Below are 26,221 nucleotides of genomic sequence, written 5' to 3'. Positions count from 1 at the left end.
AACATCACAATGAAATCCACAGTGCTTAATTCCAATGATGAATTACAGAGTGAATCATCACTCATTTACCAAGTGATTTTTATTCCTCATAGATATGTACAAATGGCCATGCATGGTCATTCATGCTCATAATCCCAGCACTTGGGAAGCTGAGGCGAGAGGCTTAATCTCAAGGTCTGTGTTCTACAGCAGGATTGTCTCAAAACAATAAAAAGTTCCCAAAACTAGAACAGACAGTCCATATGGAGACATGTCTGTCTAATCACATGGGCTCTTGGGGGAGTTTCTTCAGGATCCTTCCTTGATCTTTTTATCCATTTACTTCAAACTGAATTCTCAAAAAATGCATAGCTAGGCTGTGCTTCACCTTACCCTGGTCTGTTTATTGTCTGGCTCAGCAGTAACCACCCAGAGAAGAGTAGGGATAAGACCAGGAGCTGTGCTGTGTCTACGAGCATCATTCTATGCCCCCCTCATGCTCACACTGCGCCCTGCCTCCCACCTCCCACTCCCATCCCCCCACCCCCGTGTGTACCTCAGGAAGGCAAAGCTGTACCTAGCTTGTATGGTACAGCAAGGCTTCCAGGGGATTCTGAACTTGACTTGGTTTTCTCCTCTATAGGGCTGGTCAGCAGATGTGACCAAACACAAGTGGGTAGCTTTAGCATGGTCACTACTATGCCACAGTGCTGCTCTCTCATTGCCTGATGAGCTATTGTCACTCTGGGGATAAAGTGAGTCTCCATTTCCCCTTTTTTTAAAAACCATTCTTCAGATTAAGTAGCATGTACCCAAGGATGACTGAACCTCTGATCCTCTTGCTTCTGTCTCCTCAGTGCTAGGATTGCATGCCTGGTTTGTATGGCACTGAGGATCAAACAGGCCTTCATGCATGTTAGGCAAGCACTCTACCAGCTGTCACATCTCCAGCACTCCACCTTCTGCCAAAAGAGCAGCATGAGTGTTGGGAAGGCATGAATACTGTGTGGCGCTGGGAATCACTAGTCCCATCACGAGATGTACCTTAACTTCCATTTGCTTTGTAAAATCAAGCTAAATCCCCGAACACATTTTCTTTGAGAAGGTTAAGAAAGAGTTATGGATGACCCTACCTCACAATGGAATGCAAGGAGCTTCCCTGAAAAGCTGGGAGGAAAAGCCTACTTGCCTGTTTCGGGAAGATTAGGGTGCCAGCAAACAGACAGTGGGTACTTACAAGGTCCTTTGTGGGGTTTCTGACTCGGAAGAAGTAAACCACCAAGGTGGTGGGTAGGAGCTCCCATACAAAAAGCACCACGCCGAACACCACATAGCCAGCATCACCCAGCTGGCTCTTCAGATCTGCCTGTTCAGGGTGGAGGAAATGAAGTTCTGAAACCTCAGGCAACCAGAGACCACTCCTGGGTGCAGTAAAAAGCCCCCTCTAAAGCCTGTGCTTTGGAACTGGTCACAGAAATGGGTCAGGCCTCATCTGGAGGACCATGGAAACCATTTAGGATGGTTATTTATGACTGGCTACTCATTTACTTTTGCAGTTGATAAACCCAGAGCCCATACCCAGCCCAGACTCTTCCTAAAGGAGAGCAGCTTGTCTGTCCAGAGTCATCCTCACAATAGCCACACCCTGTTCTCCCTGAGAGCCGACCACAGGCATCTTGTCCAGGAAAAGTTCCCTGAACAAGGCAGTGCCCATGGAGGGAAGGTCCCAGAGTAGAGAGGAACCAGATGTGGTAGGAAGAGAACACCGAACCACAACATGGTCCTCCAGCCTTCTCTGGCACATCATGTAGAAAGCTGCCTTGCTCCTCCTCAGGGTGAAAGTGCTTGTGTCTCCTACTCCTCTTTAACCACCACAGCTCAGCTCATTGCTATTTCCCTTCCCCAAGAAGGCACAGATGCTTGAAACCACCAAAAACAAGCATTGCAAAACTGCCATACCCCAGACACGGAGGTCTTAGGCTCTTGATTGAAAGAAAATTGGAAGTAACTTGTTAAAACCAAATCTGTTGCTTGATGAAGCTTCAGTTTGGAAAGAATAGAAGATCAAGTGGGTGGTAGTGATGGTTTGAATATGTATGTACCAATGTTGCTGGTCTGCCCGTGAAAACCCTTATGTGTATGATGAACATCTCTATTACCCGACCATTGCTTACATCTAGGAAGCTCATGTCTGCTTTTCCTCAAACAGCACATGGACCTGAGCATCCTTGCCCAGCTTTTTCCCTGATGCACCTGTGGGACAGGCTTGGCCAGGGTTGTTGGATTACAGTTATAGTTCATCTTTTCCAGGGATAATATGCATGTAGCCATTGTGGATTTAGTTCAGTGAGGTCATTTTATTTTTATCTCACTGTCTTAAGTCAGCTCCAACTGTGTGTACTGGAGAGATTTTATACCTAGACTTACATACTTTTGGGCATTTGCTGTTTTTCCAGATAACACTAAGGAGTGTTGCAAAACAATCCAAAAGAGTCCTATTAGAGGGATTCATTTCTCCACCACACAAGTTTATCTATCTATGTATGCACATCAGTGGGCTATCAACTCCCATGGGTCAGGGAAGATAACGCCTGTTTCCTTCTGTACACCCAGCACTCACTGTACAAGAGCAGAAACAGAGTTTGGCCTTCCAGCAGGCAGCACTCACTGCATCCTTCTAACCTGGTCCCCACTGAAGCAATGCCTTGCCCACCAACCTGTTCCCCACCAATGCAGCACCTCACCACACCCCTCTGACTTAGTCCCTGTGCAGGCAGCACCTTGTCATGCCCCACTGACCTGATCTGATACATTGTACCAGTCATAATCAAAGGAGTGGACATTCTTGATCTGAGAAAATGACAAGATGAACAAGTTGTAGCAGGCCCGAGAGGTGTAGAGCAAGATGACAGTGACACCGATGGCAGTTACCTGACATACCGATGAGCCCTGGAAGACAAAGCCAATAGGAATGGGCCACTGCAAGTGCACCAGCCCCTTCCTTCCCCTGGTGTCACCCAGTAAGCCTTGATAATTGAGAGCCATGGCAGGTAGCCAGTTCTACCAGAGCATTCCACCCCTGGCCTTTCTACATCTACACCTGTTCCTCTCAGATTCCTGTCACCTTCATTTAAAATTTGGGACTTGGCCTTTTTCCCAAGGTCTTTAGGTATGTGTGTGTCTCTTAGTGTCTTCCTTGATCACACACCACCCTGTTTTTGAGAAAGGGTCTCACTGTACCTGGAGCTTGTTCATCCTCCTGCCTCCTCTACTGGGCACTGGGATTATGAGCACGTGATGTTGCACTCTGCTCTTAATGTGGTTTCTGGGGGAATCAGAACCAGGTCCTTATGGTTGGTGCACTTCACTGGCTGAGGCATCGCCCCAGGCCTCAAGGCCTTGATCTTAAAAGCCAGAATGTCATGACACTCATCAGATCTCTTAAGTCCTGCTGTTAAATACCATGATCCCAGCTGTGCTTTGCACAGCCCACAAGCCCCAGTTAGGATGCATACAGTTTTGTTCAAAGTCTAGAACCTTTTAGGCTGGGAGCACAGGAATCATGCTTGGCCTCCAGATGGGTTCACTTGAGTATCTGTAACTTGGTATAAATCTTAATGACACTTTATCAGTTTCTGCATCAGTTAAAGGACCCCCATCTAGTTACTAAGACACAGGAAAGCAGAGCTGACTTTCATCCTACATATGCACATCTATGTATGCACATCAGTGGGCCATCAACTCCCATGGGTCAGGGAAGATAACGCCTGTTTCCTTCTGTACACCCAGCACTCACTGTACAAGAGCAGAAACAGTTTAGCCTTCCAGCAGGCAGCACTCACTGCATCCTACTAACCTGGTCCCCACCGAAGCAATGCCTTGCCCACCAACCTGTCAGAACTAAATCAAAGGATCATTCATTTTGTCACTGGGATCAGCTAATATCTGACAACCTACCATTTAATCCTTCCTTCTAAAAAAACGTCTTTTACTTTCCAAACTTATGCACAGTGCACAGCTCATGTATTAAAGGTAAGATAATGAACTGTTTGGCAAAAATTAAGTGTAAAAGTCATCAAAATTTACAAATGAAAGATTTGGGCAAGCTAATGTGTAGGATTTTCATGAGTTCAGCTGAATTATGGGGTGCCCTTTTTGGGCTAGCAACAGAGATGTTCATCTACTGACCACTTCTAAAGACAACACGGTGGAAGCCCAGCTGCCTTCAGTTTTCAGGCCAAATGCATACTGAGGCCAGAAGAGTCCCAGAGGAAGGCAATAGCAGGTCTGTCACAGGGCAACAGGCTCTGCATTCAGAAGCACAGACACCAGAGAAATCAGTTTCTTGACAATTGATAGGGCGAGGCCAGAGGAGTGATGAGGGTAAGGATGCAGGTGAGGGGCCAGTCTCCTTGGCTATCCAGGAGCAAGGGCTGGGAACATTCCTACCACCAAGGAGAGGTTAAATATGAGTCGCCACAGAGGCACAACAGGTATTGGAAAGCTGTGAACCCTGGCCCTCATTCACTGACCTGGGACAAGCTTCCTGACCTCTGCATGTCTGTTTTCTTATCCATGAAAGGATTTAACACTACTCCCATTGAAATGGGAGGCTGACATTAGCTCAACCACTAAAAATGCTTGTCACATCAGGCCTGGAGGTGTAAGCCCATAAGCCCATAAGCCCAGTTGTAGCAGTGGTGGCTGAAGCAGGAGGTAACAGTGAGTTCAAAGCTAGCCTAGGCAACTTAGTGAGACCCTTTCTTAAAATAGTTGCTGCTGTTATTTTAAAGGCTGGGATAGAGCTGAGAGGTATAGTTTTTGCCTAATATGCATGAGGCCCTGAGTTTGATCCCATTACCTCATCCCCCAAAAAGGGTGTTTATCCAGGGGCCAAGGACACAGTCAACACTAGACATATGCTTGCTATCAGTGTTGTTGGTCCAGCTATCCTACTAGATAAGATGTGGGTTCAGCCAGGCCTAATGGCACATTCCTCTAATCCTAACTACTCAGAAGCCTAAGGTGTGAGGATCACAAGTTTGAGGCTAGCCTGAACAACTTATGAAGACCTCGTCTCCATATAAGAATTTTTCAAATGTGTGAAACTACAATTCAGTGGTAGAGGCTCTGGGTTTGATCTCCAGCACCACAAAAATAAGTCTGGTTTAGAACTACATCTGCTTAAGTGTTAACTTTCCCAGAGACTTTACACACTTAACATTTGCTAAGCCACCCAGATATAAAAGTTCACAAGAAGTTCAGTGAACCTCACAGTGAGCAAGATCTGTTTCCTAGGGGCAAACCAGGAAGCAATGTTCAGAATAAGGAACTCGACCACATTCCCACCTCACCTTTGACTCCAGGTAGATATTGGCCAGGGACATCTTGGAGATTTTGTAGAGGCAGATGGAGAGAGAGATGGCACACAGCACGAAGAGAGTGTCATTAATGGCCACTCTCACAGAGACGATCACCTTCCTTTCCCAGGTTCCTGTCTTCACCAGCACAGCGCAGGTCAGATTCACCAGCAGGAAAACAAGGCTAATGAAAAGTGAGGCCAGGTAGAGGGGTAACCTGGGGAAGATTAAACACACCAGGGTCTGTTACTTCCTAATAGCTACACATTTTGAGCCACAGACTCTCTCCCTCACAAATGCCACAGGTCAGCTGTATATGTTTAACAATCATTTGCATATGGGTTGTACCCCCCCCCACACACACACACGTCCCCCGCCAAGTTCACCAGCCACAGAGAGTGCTCTTTATGAGTAAAAACCTCCCACAGGAGCTGGAGACATGGTTCAGTAATTAAGAGCACTGGCTGCTCTCCCAAAGGACCTGGGCTTATTCCCATACTCACATGATGGCTCACAACTGTCTGTAACTCCAGCCCCAAGAGGCACCTTCTGGCTTCTACAGGAACCAGGCACACAAGAGGTATACATACATACATACATACATACATACATACATACATACATACAGGTAAAACACTCATACATAAAATGAAGGCAACAAAACAAACTGCACAGCTAGGACTTGGAACATAGCTAAGTGGCAGAGCACTCCCTAGCACAGACACCTGGATTTGAGCTCGAATGCTTCAAGAAAACCACAATACAAATTTACCACAGCAACTAATAAATACTAAATGGGTAAAAAGTTGCCCTCTTTTGTTTTCCTTCCCTGGGACTAGGGATTGAACCCAGGACACTGCACACCCTTGCTGTCTTACAGAGCCCTAAACTGTTCATTTCACTAGCAGTTTCATCTTTCAGCTTTTCAGAGCTGCTCACGTGCCAGACCTGCACACAGGTAATGCAGACTCCTCAGCCTCAGGTCCCTGTCACAGCTCCCCACGTTCTGGTCTCTTCTGGCAGACCCATGTGGTGGACATGCAAAGAGGAGTGAAATCGTGTGACTCAAAAATGGACTGGTATGAAGGCTTGGCTCAGCGGGTAATCATTAGTTCACATCCCCAGAACATATACAAAATGGGCATGGCTATACACACCTGTAACCCCAGTGTTTGGGTGACAGATGAGAATTGCTGGCTGCCAGATTCAGTGAGACACTACCTCAAAGGAATAAGGACAGGGATAGAGCTGGCGATACAATGTCAATGTCATCCTCTGGCCTCTGCATGCACAAGTGCATACATATACATACCCCCTCCTAGCATATGTGCTCACACACGCACACACACACAAAATAAATTGGTGCACATTGCCTATTTTTATAATCTCAATATCAGAAGCCATGATATCCCACGAGGCCTTTTTCTCTTTGGCTTGCAGTATAGCCTGTAGTTCAGATACAAAGACTTGCGGACTCTGACACTCCCATACCTACAGACATGCACACTCCTTTCTCTGCTTTCCTGGGTCCCTTACACTTAAATTCCATAGGTTTCTCACAGCTTACAACCAAAAAGATGAATCAACTCATGCCTGCCTCCCCCTATACAGGGTCCAGAGCCGGAAGCCTGGCTAGGCTCACCCCAAACAGTCAGGGGTTCCTGGCACTGCTGTGTATGTTTGAAATGGACAAATGGAGCAGGGGATGTAGTTCAGCTGCTGGCATGCTTGCCTGGCATGTATGAGGCCTTAGCATGTATGATTCCCAGGGCTGTGTTAGCTGGAAGTGGTGGTGCATGCCTGTCAACCCAGCACTTGAGATGTGGAATCAGTAGAGGATCAGAAGTTCATAGTCATCATCAGTGACATTATAATAGGTTGGAGGCCAGCCTGGAACACATAAAACCTAGCCTCAAGAGGAAGGACTTGGGCCCAAAACCCTGCACGAGCTACCTGAACCTGGCTCCCAAAATACAACATCCTCTTGTTGAAGACAATTTGGTATGCACAAAGGACACCTTTCTAGATAGACAGGACTGTGGATGCCTCCCAGCACAGCCCTGTACCCAGAGCCACATGTGCCTCCAGCCCATCTGATAAGAATGGGAAGTCACATAGGCCAGCCAGTTCTAACGACAAGGAGCTCAGAGTGCATGTGTACACTCTGAAAGGAGGGGCAGAGAAATAAAATCCCAACATACCAGAAGTATGTGATTGGGGCTCACCACTGGCACTGGGGGGGCTGAAACACCATCTCAGATCCCCACCTCTACAACACCAAAATAGAAGAGGTCAGAATGCAATCCTTCCGATGCTCTGTGTGGAAGACACAGAACCTCAATGGCATACATCACTGGGAGGTGGAGGGGGCTGCAAGAGGCATCAGCGTCAACAGTTTTCATTTCTTTCCATTTGTCAACATGGGTTGAGCATCACTAATTCAGAAACCACAAACATTAAGCAGGGTCAGCCTGGTTAGGTACTTCCATGGGAGATTACAGTGCAAAGCACAGATGAGCTGGTTTGTTCTAGCTTTCTACTCACTACAAACTAAGCATCCCTTATCTAAAAGGCTTGTGACTATGGAAAGCCCTTGTTTAATCCAAGCACAATTAAATAATTATAAAAATTAAGTTGTTTTAAAAAACTGGGACTGTAACATTACAATGAGGTCTCAGGAACAAACCCCAAATGTAAACAATAACAAAAAAAATCACTTATGTTTCATATTCACATTCAAGTGTTTTGTTGTTGAGGGTATTTGTGATTTTGAGATTAAAAACACCCCATCTCCTGTCTCTAACATCCCAGCATCTTAGTGGATCAAAGTTCTAGTTCAATGGTGTGACAGAAACACACAGAAAAACACAACTGTAGTGACAGAAGTCAGAACAAACTATTAAGACAGACAGTGTTGGGCATGGACTCTCAATCCATGCACAATTTTCTGAACTTGTTTCTTGGATACAAACTCGGAATAAAAAGTGAGATGGTTCTGTGGTTATGAGAATGTATTGCTCATCCAGAGGACCTGAGTTCAATCCCCGGCACCCACAGGAAGCAGCTTATAACTCCAGCTTCAGAGGATCTAACACCTCTAGCCTCCTTGGGCATCTTCATAAACACAAATGTTCTCTCCCCCTCCCTCTCTCCCTCCCCTCTTTCCCCTCCCCCTTTCTCCCCCTCTCCTCTCCTACCCCCCTCTCCTCCCTCTCTACTCTCTCCCTTTCCCTCCATCCTCTCCCTCTCTCTCACATACACACACTCAAAAGCAATTTAAATTGAGTGTTGAATAAATATTGTCTGTAAAGTTCTCATTACATATACACACAGTCATCTCTCAGTATCTGTAGGAGATTGGTTTTAGGACACCAAGGATACCAAAATCCAAGGATGCCTGGACAAATCTTACATAAAATGGCTTATTTGCACATAACTTTCACACATTCTCCTGTATAATCTAAATCAAGTCTGTGTCATGCAGAATGCCCCATATAATGTAAATGCTGTGTAAATAACTAACAAGAAAATATCTATATATGTTCAGTATGAAAGCAATTTTTTTTTCTTTTTTTCTTTTGCAGAGGGTGAGGAGTATTTTTAGTGTGTGTGTTTGTGGTGTATAGCATGTATGTGTGTGGGTACATATGTTACAGTACACATGTGGATATGGGAACAACTTATGCTAGCCAGTTCTCTTTACACCCTCTATATGTGGGTTCTGGAGATAGAATTCAGGCCATCAGGCTTGACAATAGCAAGCCTTCCCCACTGAGCCTTCACATCAGCCTATCTCTGAGTATTTCTGAGCCATTGATGGTTAAATCCACAGATGTGGAAGGCTTACTGTATTTAAGTGAAATCTGTGTACATTTTTGTGGTGACACAATGTGTCAGTGTTTTGTGCCCATGGTGGTGGAGTTCTTTGGGGCAAGCCCAAAAAGAATGCAATGTGCCCCAGCCCTCCCTGAGGCCCTTTAATACTATGTCTTCATAGCCAAACTTGATCATTATTGCTTGCCTTTGATGAAATGGGGTCTCATTAGCCCACATTAGCTCAAAATCCACTACACAGCACAGGGAGGCCTCAAACACAGGATCCTGCCTCAGTATCCCAAGCACTTCAATTACAAGTGTGTACCATCACACCTGACCCAAATCTGACCTATTCTCTGACAATGCAGGGAAGGCCACAGACCATGCAAGAGGAACCTGCACTGCCACCATTTCCCATAAACTGGGCGTGTCACTCAAGGAGTCCCTCTAGACCATGTCCCTCTCCTGGGCTCCTAGAATAAGCCAGAATAGCCTCAAACTTGGTATCTAGCTGAAATGACTTTGGATCTTTCTGCTTCCTTCTTCAGAATTTGGAGATCACAGTTGTACACCACAACTGTGTACTAGGGGTTAAACTCAAGGCTTCGTCCATGTTGGGCTAGCACTTGGACAAAAGCTACATTATTTTAAATAGTGTTTGAAGCAAGCATGATAGTTCATATCTGAAAAGTTAGCCAGCAGGAGGCTGAGGAAGGATAGAGTGCAAGGCAAGCCTGGGGTGAGTGGGTGTGTGTGTGTGTGTGTGTGTGTGTGTGTGTGTGTGTGTGTGTATACACTATTCCATAGGGCTCCAATAAATCCTATCAGTGTGCAGGCTCTCCTGAATAAGTACAGCCTTCCATTAGGCAAACAGGACCACTGCAGGGCTATTTGGTGTTTAGAGGGATAAATGTGCACACTCCAGCAGATAAAACAGTTTGTGTGTACACTTCACCTTCTGTCTGAGAAGCAACGTTCTGGGGTACTTACCGATACTTGAGTAATTCTGGAGAATATTTTGACTTGGCTTTGAAAATCACCTGCAATGACAGAAAAACATGGAAGGTTGGGGCACAAAGTGTTTAGCAACAACATGTCACCATCATGTAAAGTCCCTTTCCTTTTACAGCCAGGTACCAGGCACTTTTCCTGACCCTGAGAAGCGATCCTCGGGAGGCTGAGGTAAAGAGCATACCAGGTTCAAGGACTGCCTAGGCTACAAAGTGAGCTTAAGGTCAGCTTAGAAACCTTATCTCAAAACCTAAAATACGGACTGAGGACACATCTCAGTCAGTATGTGCCTCACATGTGCACAATCCTAGGCTCAGTTTCCAGTACTAAGAAAAAAAAAGAGACTTTGTTAAAGTAGCCAATAAAGAAAAGACAGAAGCTACATTATTTTTAAGCAGTTTTTTGGTTTTTTTTTTTTTTTTGGTTTTTTTTTTTTTTTTTTAAGCAGGTATGGTGATATATGTCCACCATCCCCACTCAGAAGATTCAAAGTTCAAGGCTAGCCATTACATACAAAAAAACATATGATTTTATCATGAAAATACATCATTCTGTTTGATGATGTGCTACTGTTGGGGACTTATGCAAAGTATGTAACTTTGTTTTAACTCACTATCTACAAGTTCCTAATGCTCGGATGGCTTTACTGTGAGACTACCCAGCCCTACCCATGGTGTCTCCAGGGGTTCATTGCCAGTCAGGGCACAACTGAGTGGTCCTATCCAATGAGCTTAGCTCCATGCATGATGCTGTCAGCAAAAAGAAGGCAAAGACCAGCCCCTGCCTTCGATGGCTCACAGTCCCACTGAAGGAAAGGGGTCCAGATATACAGAACTACAAAAAAAGTCTATAACTGCAGATAGTGGGAGCACAGACTTACAGGCTGTGGACTCAGCCTCAGACTGGGCCAGCAAATTGTCTCTGCTCTCAGCCATGCTGCAGGTGTGGCCTAGCACACGAAGACATGAGAAAGACAGAGTGGATGAACCCAGGGCTCCTGTGGGATCACAGCTCACTCCTGGCCTTGGCCAATGCTGTGTCTGTTTTCTCTGGAACCTGCAGAATGATGCCTTCATTCAAGAGATACAAAACAGCCCCCATTGAGCCCTACCAACTATACACCTTATAAATAATTTTTTTTTCCTTCTGGAAGTTCCTGTCCCCACGGCTTTGCCTGCTCACTTTCCATGAAGGACACACTGAATGGAGTCAGCTGAGACCCAGTGACCTTACCCACAGTCCATGAAAATCTTTCCCCAGTCCCACATAAAGGGCAGAGTTCCCATTTCTAGCACACAAGCCTTGGACAGATCCACTCGCTTCAGCACAGCAACCACACCTGTGAGGACTGGCTGTGAGACAGAGCCTTATTGCTGTTCGTTCCAACAGCACTGGTAATAACTACTAGAAATTGGAAATATGGTCATATGAGCAAATACAGTTAGAACCATTAGAAAAATCTTTATCTTAAATTACTTGCGTTTGCATGTATAGGGTCACAGATGTGCCACACATGCATCTGGAGGTCAAAGAACAACTTTGAGTCTGCCATGTGGGTTCCAGGGATCAAACTCAGGCCAATACTCTTGACAGCAACATCTTTACCCACTGATCTATCCTGTGACACCAGGAAACACTTGCTCCCCTACAGGAATTCTCAGAGCCTTTAAAAGACTGCTATAACGTCAGTCTCCAAGAGAAACTTGCTGCACAGAAGTTTTCCAAGCTTCTTTAATCGCTCAGTCTTCCTAATGACTGCTCAGGAAACAGACACAAGGGACCACTGCCCTGCACTACAGACGGGATATTCACGGCAGCCTGAGAAGAGTCGCAATACCAACAATGATGCCAACAATAATTAGGAAGAGCAAGTTTAAAATGATATCCAAGTTTTAGCCCCTGGACATGAATGGAAGTAATGCATTAAGTAGGAGAGCCTTCCCCTCACCTGCCACTACCAAGGATGACAATAAGCTACCAACCCTAGCCCTAACCTGACACACCAAAGATGACACTAACCTACCAACCCTAACTCACCTCACTATTAAGGTCTCATCCCTGCCTGGTGGGAAGAAGTCATCCTAGATAATAGGACACCACCATGGTCCTCCCAAGCCAACAAATCAAGATCAAAACAAAAGATTCCATCTACCCTCCATGTATGGCAATCATATCTTGTCTGAATTCAGCCAGGCTCCTCAAGCTGTGCTCAGAGCTCTCCTTCATCCTTAAACTTCAGTGCCCTAAAGTTTACAGAAGTTCCTGACAGTTGAAACAAATAACATAAGTGACGTGAGAATGGATATTTGATATTTTATATATCAATACATATATAAATATATTTTGAACATAATTTTGTCCTTGTGAACTCAAAGACATACACATCTGAACTAAGTTGTAAAATTGTAATGGTAAGTCCAGGCTCTCCTGTGTACCCACTCCATCTGCAGGGGCTTCATTAAAGATAGATGAAAACTCAACCTCACATGACCTCTTGGTCCTTGGGACCTCTTATCTATCCCACTACCCATCTCCATGAGCCTGCACTGAGTCCTACTGCCTGGTGGGAACTCAGCTGGAAGCAGAGGAAACTCCTATGGGGTTGGCAAACAAACATGAATCACTCTGTTGCAGTTTACAGAACTGTTGACAGCACAGACTCATTGATGGATACAAAGATCTACAAGAGGAAAAGGAAAAAGACACCCACTATCTAACAGGTTAAGGGGCAAATTCAACAAGAGATTAAGGAAACAATCTAATGGGCCAGTCAAAGAACTCACACAGGGTGGACATCTGGCAATGGGTTGGCCTCTCAACTGTGGAAGGGAAAAGCTGGCTCTTGACCTGGGGACAGACAGGTGTGTCTCTAAACAAGCACCAGTGAAGAAATGAGAAGAGGGAAGAGAAGAAGTATAGGAAAGTGTGAGATGAAGGAAGATGTGAGATTAACCAGGCATGAGAGATGTGAGGTGCAGGAAGGTCTGAGGGAAGTGAGGAGATAGCGGATGCAAAGGTCTGAGAAGTAGGGAAGTGTGAGGTGTACAAAGGTCTGAGGAGAAATAGGGAAGTGTGAGGTGCACGAAAGGGGTGTGGGAGGTGTGAGATAAAGGGAGGTATCAAATGAAAGGAGTTATCAGGGACCTCTAGGGGATGAGGGAGTGTGTAGAGAGATGTTACATGTGGGAGGGTGCAAGATCAAGGGTTCTCAAAGGTGGGTATGGAGAGATGTAAAGTATAGGAGGGTCTGAGAACATGAGGAGATGTGAAGTACAAGACGCTCTGAGATGAGGGAAGATGTAGAGAGATGTGAGGTACCGGAGGTCTAAGGAGATGAGAGGAAGTGTGAAGAGTAGGGTACAGGAAGATAGGGAACGTGTGGAGAGGTGGGGTATAGGAAGGTCTGAAGAGATGATGGGAAGTGTAAGGGGTTGTAAGAAAGTGTGGGACAGTGTCAAGATGTGGGTGTAGAAAGTGTAAGGGGGTAAGGCAAGTTATAAAATGTGAGGAGGGATGAAGAAAGGAAGGGGGTGAGAGAGAACTTGGAAGTATGGGGAGGTGTGAGGTTGAGAAGTAGGGAGTGTGAGGGCACATAGGAAAGTGTGAAGAGCTAAAAATATGAGGACATAGAGGACAGGTGCTTGGATTTGTGGGTTTGTGGGATTTGACAGGATGTAGGGAGACAGAAGGTACAACAAAGCATGGAGAGGTGTGAAGACTTGGATGTGGGGTGGTGAGATGGGAAGTGTAAAGACACAGGAGATGAGAGGAGTTGGAGGTGCTAGGAAATCTAAGGAGGTGTGAAGTATGAGGGTATAAAGTGAGAGTTGTGAGCCTGGGGAGCCTCCTGAAGTCCTGCCTCAGCAGCAAGGCTGGACCCGTGGTGCCGGGAGACACTGGATGGGGAGTATATATGCCCAGGTTAAAGCCATGGTCGGTTTTTACTGAGAACTGCTGCAAAGGGCCTGCCCTGAAAAGACATGCGCTGATGGGCAAATCACAGCCATGCTGTAGAAGGGTGGCTGTCTAGGCTGGAAGAGGGGGAGAAAGTGACCATTAATGGACACAAGGCTTCCTTTTGGGAAGACAAGTGATTGTGGTGACAGTTGTATAACTCTAAATACAGTGCCCTTTGAAACGGGGACCATGTGGGGTATGAATTATCCTTTAGTTGTTGTTGTTGTTGTTGTTGTTGTTATTATTATTATACAGCAAAGAGGAACAGAGAAGAGTCAAGGAATGGCCTGTTCAGCAGTAGAGGTCAGTCTGCTGAACTATGGGGGCAAGGAGGGTTGTCATGTGTGCGGGGAGGTGAGACATGAGCAGACTGTGGCCACGGGGCCTGGTAGCTGGGGAGGGGCTTGAGGGGAAGTGCGCACCCAGAACTGCAGGCAGAGGGAAGTGGGAGCCATGAGTCAAATCTGGACATAATCACTCTTCAAAACTGGATGCAGATGACGTGTCAGGCAGAGGTTATTTGAGGGTGTGAGACCCTTGTTAAGATTTTAAGACTGGGAGACCTCAGCAGGACAGAGGCAGGCACCCAGGAAAGGGGTGGAGTAGTCAGGCCACCACCTGGGGTGGTTTGAATAAGAATGGCCTCCATGAGGAACAGAGTCCAGCTGGCCTTCTCTTGTCACTAAAAAACATCCAGTACCAGGATTGGGTTACATCTAATTGAGTTGTTGGCCAAAGAGACCCCATGGGAATCCCCAAACAACTCAGGCTGTTACCAAGACTATAGTTTGTTATTGGTTGTTCTCCACAAACTAACAGCAAGGCCCCATGGCTGAAGACAACACTCAAACAATTAACTGAACACAGAGATGTCCAGCTGGAGTCACATAGAGCTTTCCAGGGTCTTTGTTATAGGCGAGTCCTCCTCATACTACCAAAAGACGAATGTAAACACCAAGCCAGCCACAAACCCTTTATCTTGATCTTGAACAGTGTACTACCTGCAAGATATGTAGGGTAATGGTGGCACAAAGCTTGTGTGAGTAAGCAACCATTTATTCATTTGACCCTTAAGGCCAACTCCATGAGATGGAACCCATACCCCGGCACTGCTTGGGTGACCAGGAAGCTGAGACTAGATAGCCTAGGGACATAGGGTAAAACCAAACAATACTGATCTAAAAAAGAAAAAAACATATGTAGTGATAAATGACTCTTAATGACATTCTGTTGTACTCATAGATTAGTGCCTTGTTCAGCCATCAGAGAAACTTCCTCCTAAAGCTGGGAACAAATATAGAAACTCACAGCCAGACATTTTAAAAAAGAGTGAGATATCTCGGAATTCAGCCCTAAAAGAAGCATCTCCATCAAATCCCTCGCCCCAGAGCTCAGGAAATCCTATGGAAGAGGAGACGGAGTATAAGAGCCAGAGAGAGGACATGAAGAACACTAAGAAAACAAGGCCCTCTAAGTCAATACAATCAAATATCATATGAACTCACAGTCTGGTTAGCAAGCCCAGGGCCTGCACAGGTCTGCAACAAGTCCTCTGGTTATATTATATGGCTTCTAATCCAGTGGGGTTTTTATTTGTTTGTTTGTTTGTTTTGTTCCTGAGTGTGTAAACAAGTGGGGCCCTAACCCTTATGCCTTCTCTTGGGCTCATTTTCTTCTATTGTCTGTTTTGGTCAGCTTTGATGTGATAGTTTTTATTTTTCACAGTTTTTGTTTTATTATATTTTACTTGTTATATTTTGAATGAATGAATAAATCAATACCTAGCCACTAGGGTAAAAGTTAACAACTAAGCTGTCACTCATACCTGCTGTGAGAGGGAAAAATCAGTTCTCTCAATGGACTGACACTGGGCATATCAACCACTCCAGGACAGGCCTCATGTTCAGGAGTAGTTGACCAACATATAATAGACTCCACAGTTTTTGCAGTTTGGTGTTTTGTTTTGTTTCCTTTTAGGTGGTGTTTTATTTTGTTTTCTTGGTTTTGTTGTTTTATTGAGTTTTTGTTTTTTGAGAAAGAACTTAAAAGTTGGTTGGGTAGAGATGAAGAAAGGCTCTAGAAGAAGGGGGGAGTAGAAGAATGATCAAAATATATTTCAATTAAAATTGTTTTAAATAGTAAAAAAAAAAAGTAATAAAAATGATTTGGGAAAAAAAAGAGTGGTTCCATAGTTTCCTATATTTGAATGCTTAGTCACCAGGGACCGGAACTGTTTTAGAGAGATTAGAAGGATTAGGAGGTGTGGCCTTGTTGGAGAAACAACAAGGGTGGGCTTTGTTCTCTCTCTCTCTGCCTCTCCCTCTCTGTCTCCCTCTGTGTCTCTCCCTGTGTCTCCCTCTGTCTCTCTCTCTTTGTCTCTCTGTGTCTCTCCGCCTGTCTCTGCCTGTCTCTCTCTGTGTCTCCCTCTGTTTCCCTGTGTCTCTCCCTGTGTCTCTCCCTCTCTGTCTCCATGTCTCTCCCTCTGTGTGTCTCTCTTTGTGTGTCTCTCTGTGTCTCTCCCTCTCTGTGTCTCTCCCTCACTGTGTCTCTCCCTCACTGTGTCTCTCCCTCACTGTGTCTCTCCCTCACTGTGTCTCTCCCTCACTGTGTCTCTCCCTCACTGTGTCTCTCCCTCACTGTGTCTCTCCCTCACTGTGTCTCTCCCTCACTGTGTCTCTCCGTCTGTCTGTCTGTCTCTCTTTCTCTCTCTTTCCCCCTCCCTCCCTACCACCTGAGGATGTGGATGTAGAATTCTTAGCTACTTTCCCCAGCACCATGCTTGCCATGCCTGCTGCTGTCATGCTTCCTGCCATGATAATAATGGACTAATTCCTGAAACTGTAAGGCAGTCCCCAATTAAATGCTTTTTAAAGTAAGAGTTGCCTTAGTTGTGTGTCTCTTTATAGCAGGAGTACACTGACTAAGACAGGCTCCCAGACACTCCCAAGAAGCTGGATCAGGAACTGTGCATTTCCTCCTTCTCCCAACTCTGAGACCAGGGCTATCAGGGGATTCCCCCACAGTGGGGCGAGAGAGGCAGCAGGAGTGACCTGAAGGAGGGGGAGGACACCAGGCTCCTTAGGCCTGTCACCTTGGGTCATATAGGCCTGAAAATTCTTTTAGCTTTAGCTTCACTTCATCAGCCTTTTGATATCATTGTGGGGAGGGGATGTCCTGAAAGGTTCAATCCTCCTGCCTCTGTCTCTCAGGCCCACACCACCATACCCAGTTCCTTAGCTTCTTGAAGTTCTACCAGGAGCTGGGCACTGATGCAGGCCACTTAGGAGGCTGAGAGATGATCCAAGTTCAAGGTCTACCTGGGCTATAGAGTTAGGGTCCAGGGCCAGCCTGGTCAAAGGGGTGAGGACCTGACTGAAAATGAACAGGAAAAAAGGGGCTGGGTACACAGCTCAGTGGCAGTATGCTCGCCTCACTTCCAAAAGGACTTGGGTTCAAACAAGAGGAAAGGGAAGGAGCAGAAGAGACAGTAATAAGTCTTATCAGTATCTGGTTTGTCCTGACAGAACCAAGCAGGGTTTCACACAGGTCTTAGATGGCACCCAGTGACTTCTTCTCTATGGCGATGGCTGAACATCTGAGTTTCAGCCTTAAGAGGCTGCAGCTAACAGATGATGGGAATGGGACGGTCCTGCATGGTTTCCTGAACTGGCTTCTTCCCTGCCCTACAACTGTAGGTAACCTCAAAACCCCTCAGGAACGCGGGGGCCCTTCCCCACTCTCTTCTACATGACAGGGCCCTGCGAGTGACGCAGTTCTTTTGAGAAGTGGCTGACCTCTGCCTCTCTTCCCTAATAAATCACAGGCTGTTGATGTCACAGACTGGCTCACACCCTTTGAACTCCTGATAACCTGTATTTTTAACCACTACTTCAAGTTGGCATTGACATTCGCTTTCACTAATGTCACAGTAGTAGGTCCTGGTAGAAATATCCTACACTACCTACCATTCTATGTATGACAGTCTCCTTTGCAAACCTGCTGTCCCCAGAGACATAACTGCACCAACTAAGGAATCCACAACGCTTCCTAACTTATTTGATTTAGAATTCCTCCATTGTTTTCAGGACATGGGTACACACCTATAATCCCAGCATTTGAAAAATTGAAGCAGGAGGATCAATTCCCTAGCCTGTGGCTGTATATTATATCCTGATTACAAATCACCCACAACCACCAAAAAGAATTCTTCTACAGAAACCTTTCAAAATCCTTCCAAAACATAAGAGTCCCTAGTTCTGTACCCAACCTCATGAAATGTCCCACATAAAAGACAGGCTTAGGGTACACGGCACAATCCCTTCGCCCTCTGCAGGCCATGTGGGCTGAAGGTCCTGAGAAGCCCCTGGAGGTAACTGAGAGGTTAGATGTGCACACACAGATTTATAGATGTATGTATACAAACTGGTCTGGGCATGTTAAAAATAGAGAGGCTTACATATTTACCAGTGAATTATTACATCTCTTCTACTCTTTTCCATTTTTATTTTGAGGTAGAGTCTCAGTAAGGTGCTTAGTTAGGCTGGTCTTGAACTTACTCTCAAGACCAGACAAGCTATGAACTCCATACCCTCCTGCCCAGCCTCTCCAGGGCAGCTGGGATGACAGGCCTGCACCACATCTAGCTCTCATACAACTTTTTTTGCTTAGCTCTCACATATGCTACACAAGAGCACTACCAATGAGCTATATCCCCAGCCTCTTAAACATTTTATTTCAAAATATTCCCTATACATGCAGAGAGTAAGTAATTCATATGCCCACCACTCATTTTCAGTAGTAACTGTATATGTCTGTTCTGAGAGAGAGAGAGAGAGAGAGAGAGAGAGAGAGAGAGAGAGAGAGAGAGAGAGAACACCCCAGAGGTCAATACCACAAGCCTTCCTAATTCAGTGTCCAACTTATTTTTTAAACAGTGTCTCTCACTAAATTTGGCAATTTCCAATTAAGCTAGGCTGGTTATCCAGGGACATCAGGGATCCTCCTGTCTCTGCAATGCTTGGATTTTAGGCATGTGTTACTATGTATGTATGTATGTATGTATGTATGTATGTATGTATTATGTATGTATGTATGCATGCCTGGCTTTTTTTTTTTAATGTGGATGCTGAATATCAAAAATCAAGTCCTCGTGTTTGTGCAGAACGCACTTGGCTGACGGAGCCATCTCTCTAGCTCTGCTTTGTTTTTAATAAATAAAACTGCCACAATTGCTTGGTTCTGTTCCTGGCCAGGGTGATTCCTTCCCTGAGGCTGATGTTTTTCATCCAGGCAGGCTTATACTTTTACTGTGTATGTATTCAGAAACAAACTATGGGACTGTCACACACAAGTCTGTATTTCTTGTGAATGTACCCAGACCTCTACAGTCTTCTAAAGCTGGCGTCCCTGTGACAACCCTCAGAATAACAGCTCTCTAGTCACTGCATTTTCACCTTGTACATTTACCATGTCTTCGCAGGCTACCTGCACATATACATCTCAAGCAGAGGAACATCTAGGGGAAGAATGGGGGTCTTGAGCTGAATCTAGGCTGAGCCTTGATGGCTTCACCAGTTATCAGCTGTGTATCTGGGAAAGGTACCTGACAGCCACTCCTCAAGTATGCATATAATAAGATGGATATCACACTTGCCTGGTGCGTTTCTGAGGCCTGGGTAAGTGAAATACGTAAAGGGGTTAGCCAGACACTTGCCTCTTGATAGGTACTGTGTACTACTAGGATTGTGCATCAGCAGATATGTCTTCAAACCACGATTCTAAATGCCAAAAGACTAGCCTGGATGCTTTCTTAACCATAAAAGGAACTCTCAGATTCAAACAGGTGAGGAACTCAGAGGCACATGAGCATCTACTCATAGCCCTGCGGCACTGCCCACTTCCCGATTTATTGGGGAAATTACATAAACCCCAAGCCCCGCCTGGTCTTCCTCCTCCCTCCCTTTCCTCCCAGCACAGCCATCATCCCATTGCATCAAGGTGTGTGGCAGACTGCCAGGGTCCCTGAAGTCAGATGATGCAGAGTGTCACCCTTTCGACAGGATTCCCTGGAGAATTCAAAGTCGCTCTGGGGGATCTGCAGCTGAGGATACCAGTGAAAGACAGTGAGGTGAGAGTGTGCTTCTGCATTTGTTGCTAGTCTTTCCTCCCAGATGGGAGATAAGCTTTGGGACCAGAGAGGGACTGCAGCCCCACCTATCCGTGTCCATGGCAGCGGAGCTGACTGGCCTGTAGAAGCTATACTGTACACATGATCACACAGGACAGAATCATCCCCTATCACTATTAAGTGCAGGTAAGGGCAGTTAGAAGCTAGATGTGTTGGTATGTGTCTGTAATTGCAGTGTTAGGGAGTCTAAGGTGGGAAGATTGTAAGTTTGAGGCCAGCACGAGCTACACAGTGAGTTCAAGGCCATCTTTCTGTGGGAAGTTGTTCAAGTTGAACCCAAGGACACACCAAATGCTGCTCGCTGATACCCCTGTTTCTCCCTGTTCTTGTCTGCTGAGAGCCTGAACCAGAGAGTCTGCTCAGTCCCAGCAACAGTCTCAGCATCCGTCACAGAGCTGTGGTGGCACAGATGTCCATCTGGTACTGTCCCAGGGTGTCTGTACCCTGTCCTTGTGTGCCCACAAGTATCACTGCAGCCTCCTTCTAAGGACTCATGCCTCATTGGCCCTCCTTCTACCTGTGCAATGAAGAGGCAGAGGTGACCTAGCAGCCTCAAGGACAGCTTCGGTCTGAGCTCTACACCGCCCTGTCCTGTCACTGCCCATCCCAAGCTGACTGGGTAAGCATTCAGACTAATAGCTGAGGACAGACAGCCCCTCTCACAGGACCTCTTCTCAGCCCCGGGATGACAGGGCTGTGGCTGACAGGGCACTGTGATCATATTCTCACTGTGAGCCACAATCCCAGCTTCAGTTCGGTAGCTAGGGCTGCTCAACCGCAGTGATCCAGAGGAGATAACCAGGCACCAGGGAAGATGCACTTCTCCCACAGAAGGAACTAGTCAGTCAAGCCCAAGGGTTCCACAGAGGAGGGGAGATTTGGCCAGCATGCACCATCAACACACCACATCTTACCACAGGATTCCTTCCTGGAAATCAAATTATGCAAAAGCTACAAAACAAGTTAGCACAAAAAAACACCCAGGTTTCCCCCCACAGAGTAATTTTCTGCTTTAGAAATAAGGCAAATGTGGAGGTTTATAGACTTTCCCAGGAACCCATGACCCTGTGGGTCATGTGCTGTTGGATGGTGTTCTTCATGTTCTACAAAGAATGACTAGCTATGGGAACTTCTGAAGGGGAAGCAACTAGGCTGAGGCTCCCCCTATTTTTCCTCTCACACTGGGGATGGAACTTGGGGGGGCCTTGAGCATACTAAGCAAGTGCTCTTCCACTGAGCTATATCCCCAACCTCCTCTTGACATTTTTATTTGAAGACAATGACTTAAGCTGCCCAGGCTAGCCCTGAACTCATTCTGCAGCCCAAGTAGGCCTTACAATTTTGACCCTCCCGCCCCAGTCTCTTGTGTAGTAGGGTTGACAGGCCTGTGCCAGTAGGCCCAGCTACTGGGTAGGATTTGACAGCAACCAGGAGGGAAGGGGCAACCAGTAGTGAGAAACAAGGAAAGGCCTAAAGGATGGTAAGTGGAAAGGCAGCTCTGCCTAGTGGTACAGATCTGTCATCCCTAGCTGCTTGGGAAGATGGGAGCCAAGTTAGCCTCCCTGGGCAACAGAGTGAGTTTAAGACAGCCTAGGAAACTCAGTAAGACCCTGCCACAAAATAAAAGTAAAAGGGACTGAGAATATAGCTTAAAAGGAGTGTTTACATGGCATACGGGAAGCTCTAGGTTCAATCCCCAACACTGTGAAATGAGCAACAAATACTGAGAGAAGCTAACCACAGACGGACACAGGCTATGTGATTCCTTTGGTATGTAATGTCTAGATAGAAAGGATGGTGGTGGCTGCCTGAGGCCGCCATGAAGAGGAAGGGGTGACTGCTTAATGGAAGCTACAGTTTGGACATGATCTGTCCCCAAGGATCCATCTGTATGTTGGAAGTGAGGTCCCTCCTGGAGCCATACTAAGAGGTAGTAAACACTCGGGCACTGAATGAGTGATACTATGATGATCAAAGCCAAGGCTTTCTTTTGACTTGCCTGTAGGACTTGCTTCAGCAAACCCCACAGACTAAAGGTGGGGTAAGAGCTAGGTTTGTCTTAACCCCAGGGCTAGCCAGCTACAGTCCACAGGCCAAGTCCATCCTGATGGCTATTTTTAAAATCTGTGTGCTGAGGGTTTTTTTTTTATTTGTTTGTTTTTGTTTGTTTGTTTTAACCTTTATAAAGGATTATATAAAAACAGAAGGAAGGGGGAAAGGACATGTAACAAGAGACCACATGTGACTGACAGGCCTGACCAGCACCCACGCCCCTCCCTTTCTCGCCATCTTCCACATGAAGCCTGAGGAACAGGCATCTTGGTGAAGAAACTACAAGGCTTTACTCATCCCTCCCAGATAAAAACTTCAACCTCAGCTGAGGAATGAACTAGAATCCTGAAATTCTGCAGCCCCTGTAGGTACTATTGAGCTGCTAGTGCTGTCTTAGGAGACCTGGACACTTGAACTTCCAATGTGGAAGTGGCTTCCTCCTCACAAGGAAATTCAAGGTGACCAGGAAGGGCTGAAGGAAGTGGACACAAGAAGATCGGATCTTTGCCAAACCCCAGGTCCTGGCAGGGAGGTGCTGCAGAGCGCTGCCTGGGACAGCGCTTGCCTGCTCAGTCATCTCCCGCTCCCTGCCCTGCCCAGCTCACACCCATGCTGGGCTCAGAGCTGGGCAGCTAGCAGGAGGAACATCTACAGACACAGGACAGGAACGGGGTTCTGGGAGGTGAACCTGAGGACACTGAACACTGTCAGCTGCACCCCTGTGTGGGTCACTGAACTCATCCACACAATCACACCAACTTATGACAGGGCTCTGTCCAGAAGTCTATTTGTGTGACCCTGAAAGGCAGGAACTGAGAAGTAAGGCACCAGCATTAGGAGCTCCTAAGGGTGGCTACTGCTGCGCACCCTGGTAAGACCCTGTCTCAAAAACAAATAAAAAACAAAACAAAAACAGTATTGAGGGGACAGAGGAAAAGCAGGTCTACCAAACCGAGCTTAAATGTTCAGGAATTCACACTGCATATAGCTTTCTTCTGATTAGCAGACCAAAGCCAGCCACTGGCTGCCTCTCCATCTTTCTGGCTACATCAGGTGAGGCTGAGATGGATAGTCTCATGAGCCTCCTGGCATGAGAGCCCCTTCTTCGCGGTTGCTGAAGAACCTCAACAGGCACCTGCTAATCTGAGAATGTGTGGGCCCAATGGTATAAAAATCAGAGTGAAGTGCTAAGAGTTCTGGCAGACCTTACCCTGCCAGGGTCCTGCTCCTGTCTCAATTTTCTCCACATGCACATTGGAGTGTGTGGTGGGAGGGGGAGAGGTTTACTCCTGTCTGGTAAAAGAGCCCAAATGGGGGATCCAGAAGACACTAGTAGGTGCCCAGTCCAACTTCTGTGTGTCTGTGCAGTACAGGGGATCCTACTGCCTCTAAGGCTGCATGCAACAGAATCAGAAAGTGGGCCAGAAGGGAGCTGAAGGCCACCTGTAGACAAAGCAGTCAGCCACAGAGATGGGGCCAGAGCAGGACCGGGTCAGACAGGCTGAGCTACCAGGCAAGGTGCTGCTCCCCTGCCAGGCCGAAGGAGAGCAACAGGCTGAGAGAGGACACACCCTTCTCCAAACCACTCTTTGTGTACAACAAAAATACCGTGGGGCATTCCAGGGGTGGGGTCATTCCACACAGGACGATGACTTTGTGGTAAGGCCTCCTCTTTCTGAGTCTGGGGAAGAGGAACAGTTGATGGGTTATAAGAAAGGCTAAGTGACATGAGTGTGCCAGGCCTAAAGATGTGACAACAGAAGGCAGCTTCCTCTACCTCGAGACTCCTTTCTTGATCATTTCCAACCCCTGGGTCTTCTGCCTCAGAGACCCCATTCCTGGGGATGTAGGCATTGCACTGTGCAAGTCTCCTAGCCCTCACTCAATGTAGTGAGTAGCCTAAGCTGGTCTCAGACTTTCAGCAATCCTCCTGTCTACACCTCTGAAGCACTGAGACCACAGACATGCAGCACCGGGTCCAGCCAGCATATACTTCTTACTTAGTGGTCACCGCCTTCCCCCACACTTAGATTTACATGGTCTGAGATGAGCTCAGACAGAGTGATCCTGGGAGAGACACATTTCCAGCACTAGTGGCATAGAATGAGCAATGGCACAGCAGGCTGAAGTCCAAGAGCCAGCTTCCTCACTCTCCAGAAGGACCAGAATCCTTGTCAGGAAGCTAGGAATGCCCTCACCGTGGAGCCGCCTTCTAAGTCCTCAGACAAAACACCCCTGCTACTGTGTGTGTCCTCCTACCTGGGGGACATAAAGGAAACAAGGAGAGTGGCTTGGGGCCTCCTGACTAGTGGCTCTGTGTGCCTGGTCACTTTTCCCCTTGCTCAGCATTTACTCAACAACCAGCAGATGGTGCAGAAAATGCGCCAGCCGGCCCCTAATCTGGCTCTAAGAGCAGGCTTGGCATGTGACTGCCAGAGAGCCAGGGCAGCATACTCAAAAGTGACCAGAGATAAGATCTCCATCTGAGACACTGTTTTCCAGGTGACACCATTTTACCTTACATTAGCATCTTGCAGGAACCACCCCATTTTTTATCCAATTACAAAACCTGTGTGTCATGAAAGTGATGGCCAAGACTGGTTTTCGGAGTTTAAAGGCACTCAGACAAGCCACACCCATTTCCCCTGGACTGGAAAATATACTGACCCACAGGACCACTGCGAAGGCTCCAAGCAGAGACCCAGTACATATATTATTAATATATACACATACATACTTCACTAAATATTACATCTGGTGGGAGGGGGTTGCAGGGTCCCATGCTGTAGCTCGGGCTACCCTGGAACTCATAGCAAACTTCCTGGCTTAGCTACCCAAGTTCTAAGATTACAGGTCTGAACCACCACACCTAACATGTCTGGGTATCTTTCCTCTTTCCCACTTTAGTTTCCTTTGGACTTGCTACAGTGTTGCGTATACCTCAGGGTGGCCCCAAACTTGCTATGTAGCTGAGGCTGGCCTAGAACCTCTGATTCTCCTGCCTCCACTCAACAAGTACTAGGATTTCAGGTGTGCACCAACATATCTGGTATTTATTAGTCAAAAATAATCCTTCCAAATTTTCTGTCAGCAGTTTCTACTATACTGCCCCTAGGTAGCAAGACCATTATTTGTGGCACCACTGACATTTTCTTTTCATCAAAACATTTTCTTTTGAAAAATGGAGATACCGTTCTGTTCAAGGGCACAAATGCCTGCTTGTACCGGCCTCTGCCAAGGAGAAGACACTTAAATCGTCTGATCAGGTGACACAGAGCTCCTGCACCCCACCCCACCCCCGCAGAGTACTAGTGAAAATGAGTATTTTAGTGCCTGGAAAGCTAATGGGAACTGGAGAGGGCAAGGATAATGTCGCAGTGTCAGTAAGCCTTTGGGAACTGCCTGACTTGGTATTTGTAAAGCCTCCTGCAATCACTGTCCTTTCATTAAGTAAAGACACAGCCACAGGAGCCCTCTTGCAATCCTTTAGCTTATTAACTACAGGCCTTATAAAACGGGCCTGTAAAAAGAGCCCAGGTTCAATTTTATGGCTTATTTCTTGGGGCTTCTCGGATGAGCGCAGACGGCAAGCCAAAACCCTCCTGCAGCTGGGGAGCTGGGTGTGCCACCAGACTGCCCTGGTGAAGCAATCCTGTGGAATGAGTTACTAATTCACAGTACAGTAGGGCTCCTAATCCCAAAGGTTCAAAACATCTCATCAAAACCAAAGCCCGCCCCACCATTACTCCTAACAAGCCCTGTCTGCCCCCAAGTGGGGGCCAACACACAGATGTCCTTCCAGGCTAAGGGGTGGGTGTCATAAGATGAGCAAAGAAACCAGGGGAAAAGAGAGTTCAGG

General features: G+C 46.6%; 1 protein-coding gene across 2 annotated transcripts in view; it reads right to left on the bottom strand.

Annotated features, from left to right (window-relative positions):
* Gpr137b (G protein-coupled receptor 137B) overlaps positions 1-26,221 on the bottom strand; it is a 30,227-nt gene that overhangs the window by 3,278 nt on the left and 728 nt on the right. For both annotated transcript variants that reach the window (XM_051194738.1, XM_051194739.1), the window contains exons 2-5: positions 10,146-10,195; positions 5,334-5,556; positions 2,779-2,928; positions 1,217-1,345 (exon numbers count right to left, since the gene is read on the bottom strand). In XM_051194738.1, coding sequence (XP_051050695.1) covers positions 1,217-1,345; positions 2,779-2,928; positions 5,334-5,556; positions 10,146-10,195 — 552 coding nt within the window. The remainder of the gene's footprint in view (positions 1-1,216; positions 1,346-2,778; positions 2,929-5,333; positions 5,557-10,145; positions 10,196-26,221) is intronic.

This window comes from Phodopus roborovskii, unplaced genomic scaffold (assembly GCF_943737965.1).
Source record: "Phodopus roborovskii unplaced genomic scaffold, PHOROB, whole genome shotgun sequence".
In the NCBI taxonomy this organism is placed as follows: Eukaryota; Metazoa; Chordata; class Mammalia; order Rodentia; family Cricetidae; genus Phodopus; species Phodopus roborovskii.
This window is presented reverse-complemented; position numbering and strand designations above follow the sequence as displayed.